This window comes from Chaetura pelagica, unplaced genomic scaffold (genome assembly GCF_000747805.2).
Source record: "Chaetura pelagica isolate M959 unplaced genomic scaffold, ChaPel_1.0 scaffold45, whole genome shotgun sequence".
In the NCBI taxonomy this organism is placed as follows: domain Eukaryota; kingdom Metazoa; phylum Chordata; class Aves; order Apodiformes; family Apodidae; genus Chaetura; species Chaetura pelagica.
Window position 1 is genome coordinate 357,559 of NW_009953217.1, and position 6,768 is coordinate 364,326.

The window sequence follows — 6,768 nt, forward strand, 5'->3', positions numbered from 1 at the left end:
GCAGGGAGCCCAGCCACTCTCCTCTTTACATTAAAACCAGAGCAAAGCAGCAACACCTGCTTCCCCACGCTGCAGTTACTGGGGAGCCATCAGCCAAGACACCCCAGCATGTGCCAGTAAGCCCTCAGCTCGTCAGGCCCCCTGGCCCCATGAGCTCTGCCACCCCCTCCCCCCGCCACCCCTGCCCCAAGCTCCCAGCACAGCCCTTGTTCCCCAGCACAACTGAAACTATGACTAAAGAGTTATCAGATCCTAACGAAGGCTGCGGTCCTTGGCTGGGACGAAGGGTCTGCCTGCAGGCACAGCTACACGCAGCCCTGAGCTTAACCCCATCCTTCAGACCCCACCGCTGGACTTACGTTCTCCGGCTCCGGCGGGCAGGGAATGTGCCCGGAGCGCGCAGCGGGCGAGCCGGGAAAGACGCGGGCGTCGGGGCCCCTCTTCAAAGCCCCCTCGGGCACGGCAGCCTGCTGGGAAGCGCTGCGAGTGCTCCGCTCACACCCTCCCCACGCATTTTGCTTTCGCTCCCTCGCAGCAGCCGGAGACAGAGAAGAAAGCAAAGCTGGTTCTTTAAATCCCGGGGGTGAGAGGATTTCAGAGCCATGGGCAGCCAAGAGCGGCGAGCGAGCGGATACCAAGGCTGGAAACCGGGTCACGGGTGGGAGACTCCTGACCCCGACGCCAGAAGTTGGTGGGAACACATGCTCCGTCCCCAGTGCTCTTCCCTCCGGAGGGGCTGCAAGGAACGGCGTCCTCCGTGCTCCTCTGCTCACTCGCCTGAGCTTTCCAGTCGGCTGCAGCCGCGGTTGGTAAGGTGGATGGAAGTGCCTCCAGTATTTTCTCCCCTACCTCACCTCCTCACTCAGCAGCCTGGGAGGCTGGGCAGCTTCAGGAGATGCCAGATGTTGCCAAGAAATAATAATGATTTTTTAAAAAGGCAGGAGAAAGGGGAGGGAGCAGCCGATCGCGCGGTGCAGCTCCGCTCCTGCCAGCCCGGGGACAGGGAGCCGGTGCTGTCGGTATGTGGCGGAGCAGCGAGCTCTAATCTGTTCTTCTGGCTGACCCGGGGCTCGTTGCATCTGAATGTGACCTCTAGACAGAGCATTAAAAACAAACGTGGCTCTGACCCAAGCTGACAAGGGGTGCGGCCGCTTGGCACCCGCTCCCGCCCTCCCTCCCTCACTTTCTGTCTCCCTCGCTCTCCTCTGAATGTCAGCGGCAGGGGGAGGGATCCAGGAAAACAAAGCTTGGCTAATAGTTTCCTCCCTTCTCAAGTGAATCAAAGGCGCTTTTCTTTGGGGAGGTGCGTGCCGGGGAGCCCAGCGCTGCACCGGCAGGATGCCGTGCCACCCCGGCACACCGCTGCCCTGCCGGAGGACAGGTGGGGAGAGGTTTGGCATCCGTCTCACCGTGTGCCAGGGTACTGACAAGTGGAGGCTGGAAATAAGAGCAGCCTGGAGAGCGCAGGAGTGTGCACTTGGTGTTTTCGGGGGCAGAGGAGAAACGCGGAGGGGCAGGACAGCAGCCGAGGGCCGTCAGCTCACACCCCCCTTCAGCTCTCAGCAGCTGTGGGTTTTTACCAGAGTTGTTCCAAGGCTCTCCCTGCTCCACCCAAGCCTTGGTGAGGGTGGAGGGAGTCCATAAACGATCCCTTAATGGGAGCTTGCATGGATTAACAGATCAAGGTTACAGGGGGAAAACTACGTTATCTCATTCTCGTACACCCAACGGTACCTGGTGCAATTCCCCAGCCCCTCTTGCACCCTCTCAGGAGTGGGGATGGAGGCAGTTCTGGCCATGGCAAAGCCAAAACATGGCATAACCCCATCCCGGGGAAAGACTGGCACTATGGAGTCAGTGACACCACCCAGTGCTTCCCGACAACGTGGTCAGCATCGCTGAGATGAATGAGCACAGCGCAGCGCTGCTCCCCCCGCTGATCTCAGGGCGGTTTGCAGTGCATGGGAGAACCAAGGCACAAGGAAGGTGAGTAACTTCTCCAGGGCCACGGAACCAGTGGGTGGCAGATCCAGGCAAGTGTCAGGCTCCTGATGCTGTGCCAAGGAAAGCAGAGGGGACGGTGCACGGGCAGTGAGCCCATGTCCCCGCAGGCAACAGGGACATTGCCAGAGGGACCATCACGCAGACAGCTGGCTTGGTGTGCTCTTGCCATTGTGGTGGGTGATGCTCAGCCTTTCTTGGGAAGGAGATGCTGGGACCAGCCTGCCATGCTCCCACTGGACCTCTCCTTTGGCAGCTGGACCTAAGCACATCTCTGATGTGTCCCGCGGGTATAAGCTTGCAGTGAAACTCTCCAGCAGCTTCCACACCCACCATGCCATCTCTCTGGAGGGAGGCAGTGCCAGCAAACCAGGTGTAGGTCTGGAGTCAGGACCCCCAGCCAGCTCAGCTCTAATGCCATCTCCCCTCTCCACTGGCCCCAGCTGGGGACCCTCAGCTCCCAGGTTTTCCCTTAGGATGAGCTGGTTGCTGGACCACTGCCTCAACCTGCTGTAGAAACATCCACCCCATGACCATAGACCTCCCTAGCTCTCTTCCTCCTACCACAGCTCTCCTTTTGCACTGTGCCTCCACCCTTGGACCCTGGGAGGGGATGGGAAGCCTCCCTGCTCTCCAAGAGGTGCCATCCCCTCTGGTAGGGCCAGGAAAACTTGAGTATCTGGCTCAAGGCAGCAAGTCTGTGAGTAGCCACGCCTTGTGGGCCCAGCTCTCTTCCTTCACCTGATTCAGATATTATTCCTGCTCCCTTATTGTTGAAAAAAAACACGCTCAAAATTAAAATGCCGGCTGTAAATTATAGTAATTACGCAGCAGTTCCCCCTGACAGGCCTTTTGTGCTTCATTCGCTGACACTCACTAAGCAAATCCTTGCAGTTTGCTCCTACGTGCTGGAGAAACGTTCAGCCAAGGGTGACAGAAAGCACCGCTCCCGGGGTGCAGCACGACGGGCACTATCCCAGGGGTAACACCTTGGCCAAAGAGCAGAGAAGCTCCAATCTGGGCTGGTGGGGACTGGAAGCAGTTGGCCACAGACTCTTCCAGGGCAGGTGTGGGCAATTCACATCTTGGACACCATTTTGCCCTTCTGGCACCCAGTCCACACATCCTGGTAGTTTTCATGTTGCTTCATGTGAACTTCATGGCAAACGTGGTTTGCTCAGAGTGGGCAGATGCTGGTGCTCTGCTTGTGACAGTGGGTGCTGGGGACAGGCAGGCTGGGCTGTCCTTGCAACAGGCTTTCACACTGGGTGTTAATTTGAAGAAATCAGTATTTAAAAAAAAATAAAATCCTGCTTTTCAGTTTTGTGGACAGAATGGGTCTGGGGAAAAAAAATGGTCCAGGTCAGTCCAAAACTCATGTTGCTTTCTGAGCTGCTTGCTGGCAGAACCGACGATCAGCACTAAAAGAATATCTTCTGTATCCAGGGAAGTATTTTACATCTACCCAAAATGAACTATTCAGTAGTCTTCATGGGTTATTTAACTCTCTGGTAACAGCTTTTTTCATTTGTGCCCAACACTCTTCTGCCTCATCATGCAACTCCCTCCCATGGCCTCTGCAGCTCCTTGGCCTGGGAAAAGGCATCAAGAGCCTGAGCTTGGCTCTGTGCCAAGAGTGAGAAGGAAAGAACCTCAACAAGGCACGGGCAGACCTCAGGTGAGCAAGAAGCTGCCATTTCCACACCACCTCTTTCCAAAGAACAAAACCACTTGCTAGACACCGAGGGGGGTGAGGGGAACCCCAGAGCTGGGGCGAGAACAGATACCAGGCTTTAAAGAGTGATGAAGGTCACACCGAAACCTCCTGGTTCATCAAGTTCAGCTCTAGTGCTATTGCAGCTGCTCTGCAACTCAGCAAAACTTGGCAGAGGGGCTGGGGAGCAACAAACCCACTCAGATGCTCCAGGTTAGCACTCGCCGGCTGCTCACAAACTCCCTGCCAGCCTACCCTGAACTCCTGCCTGCAGGGGCTCCTGCCAGTGGGTCCCCCTAAGGCAGGAGCTGCCTAAACATTGCCTTTTAAGGAGCAGCCCCAACCCACTGCCCAAAGTCTCCACACCCTGCCTGGCAGCAGAGCCAGGTGGAGCAGTGGGTGCTGCCTGCTCCTGGCTCAGGAAGGGAAGGGGGGAAATCCTCGAGCAACTCTCCTCTTAATCAAGACCTCCTGCTTTTAGGATCACAGCCACGGTGCAACAAGGCAGTATCAGAAAAAACATGCTACCCCATAATTATACCAATCTCCACACATTTTGATAGACCAGAGAATCAAAGTTTATTGCGTAATAGAAGTGTCATTAAGCAAGAACTTGCCTCTCACTAGGTTTTTGTTCCCCTAGTTAACTTTAATAACATGGTACTCCCCTTTATTGTCTCTCCCAGCAAACACAGTCCTGCCTTCCCTTGCTGGGAAATTCTCTGTGCAGCTCTGTGACTCTGGAGCTGAGCAGGCAATGTCAGCATCTCACTGTGCCAAGGCTTTTTTCTCTTACCTCCCTGAACAGAAATGCACAGACATCTCACACCACACACAAAAAAGCTGGGGATGGACCAGGTCAGACTGATCTCCCAGTTGGTGGGTGCTGGGAGCAAAGGCCCACATCCCCATCTGCACAAGCACTCCAGAGTGTTAGGGCTGACTTTCTGTAAGACTCACATCTTACTTGCTTACCTCCCTGAACCAGCCGGCTGTGGGCTCAACCGGTACCAGTAACCAAGGGAGAATGTGGCTGCAGCAGCCAAGTCCTTATATGCAGTGAGGAGGATGGTGCCTGTGTCTCGGAGCCCAAGCCAAGTGCCCGCTGCCTCCTCCACCCCTGCCCAGCTGTGCTGGCAGCCAGCTCTGATGCCACCTCCTCCAGACCCTGAGGTTACCTCTGGAGTTTTGCAGCCGCTGTGAGTTGGAAACCCCCACCGCGCCAGTCCCTGGAAACGCCAAACTGAGCCAGTGCGAAGCAATAAAGCGGCTGCTTCCTGGCAAAGGGGAATTTGGCTTCTCTTTAGAAGTCTGGTGTTGCAATCTCAGTTTCCCAGGTTGTAACAGAGGGGAAAACATCATCAATTGGGTTTTACAGCAGCAAATCACTCTGCCCCGTCCTGGCCCCTGACTTGGAATAACGCTACGTGCTCCCATGCTTCTTCATCCTTCCTCCATGCAGGCTTTGGCAGCTCTTTTTAAAACTCCTTGAGCACACCTCCAGCATCCAGCGTAAAACAGCAAGAGGCACTTTTTAACAACCAGATGCAATCTCCAAAAGAAAGCGGCGCTCAGAAAAGATCCCTCGAACAATCCTCCCCTGCTCAGCACCTGCTCGCCCCATTACCTGGCCCCAGGCCAGTTTGCTTGATTAAGGTCTATCTATTAAGTTTGTGTCTATAGAGAGCCCCACTCGGCAACACGTAGGATTGGCACTGGGCTGTGAAGAGGGTTGGAACAGCTTAAAGGCGAGTGAGCCAAACACTTTTGAGATATTCACAGGCAAAGTAATCCAAGCCCGCAGCTCCCATCGGCACCTGGGCAGCCGGAGCTCCAGAACGTGTAATCACCATCCCGACAGCAGGTGCATGTTCCAAGCAGAGCCGAGCACACTAACACGCCTGTTTGCATTTGCCATTCCCATCGGCCCTCATTTCCATTTTAATTTCCCATTTACAATCCTCACCGGGCCAGGAGAGTCAGCAGCCGCACAAGTGGGATGCACGGGCTGGGGACGTGAGCTCGACAGCCCATCAACAGGACGTGACTTTGGCAAAAAAAACCCCCCATAAAGCAGCGAAAGAGCTGGCGCGGGAGTGGCACGAGGAGGGGGAAGTGGCAAGAAGGGCTGTGCTACACTCAGCAGTTTTTAAAAACGGTCTCAGCAAAGGCTCTGGATCAGTGCCAGGATGTAAAGTCACCCCACGCTGCCCGCAGCCCCAGCTCTCGCGAGCTCCCCGGCACATGCTGTGGAGTGCTGGGGTTCACCATCTTCTCCCTAAATTCCAGACCTGCAAATGCTCTTGGCATGCCTGGAACAGACTGTGCCGATAGCATGAACCTCCGGAGAGCGGAATGAAGCTGTACCTCACGCTACAGGCACCAGGAGCTGCAAAATGCAACAGGCAAAGTGCTGTCCCCATTTCCTGCGGCTGGCTCCCGCCTCGTGGGAGATGCGCGACCTCCGGACATGGCCCTGATGTCCCTGGTGTTGGAACAGCTCCTGGAGCCAGACAGGCCAAGCTGCCACCACCTGCCTCTGCCAAAACCCACAACAAGACTTGCTGGGAACAAACCAACACTGAGATGGGCAGAATCTGTCCCCACAGCTCTAGTGCACCTCCCTGCACTGAGTCTGGCTGTCAGACACTATCCATTACCAATCTCTCCAGCAGAGTCAACAAAAGAAAACAAACAAGTGGCTCACCTTTTTTTGCTGTCTCCATCTCCTCTTCGGTCCAGCGAGAGCTTTCATTCATCTCCAGAGAAGCTGGGAAGAAGGAAGAAGAGGACAGCAGTCAGTGGGAGCAGGACCCAACAAGCCCAGTGAGTTTGGAGGAGATGTCCCAACCCTGTCCAACAGCCTATTCCCCAGAGGCATGACAGATGCAGTGCCAAAGGGCTTTCTGCAAGGACAGCTTTCACAGTGTGGGCTCTCAAGGCTTTTTCCACAGTAACCCCCACACAGCAGCCCCCTGGGATGTGTCTGGATGATGCAAAACCTCTCATCTGGGACTGAAAGTGAAGGCAGATGACTGGAGAGTGGCAGGGGA

General features: G+C 55.6%; 1 protein-coding gene across 1 annotated transcript in view; it reads right to left on the bottom strand.

The window, feature by feature from the left end:
* NCOR2 (nuclear receptor corepressor 2) overlaps positions 1 to 6,768 on the bottom strand; it is a 184,468-nt gene that overhangs the window by 50,007 nt on the left and 127,693 nt on the right. Inside the window, exon 16 of the mRNA XM_009997678.1 lies at positions 6,423 to 6,485. Coding sequence (XP_009995980.1) covers positions 6,423 to 6,485 — 63 coding nt within the window. The remainder of the gene's footprint in view (positions 1 to 6,422; positions 6,486 to 6,768) is intronic.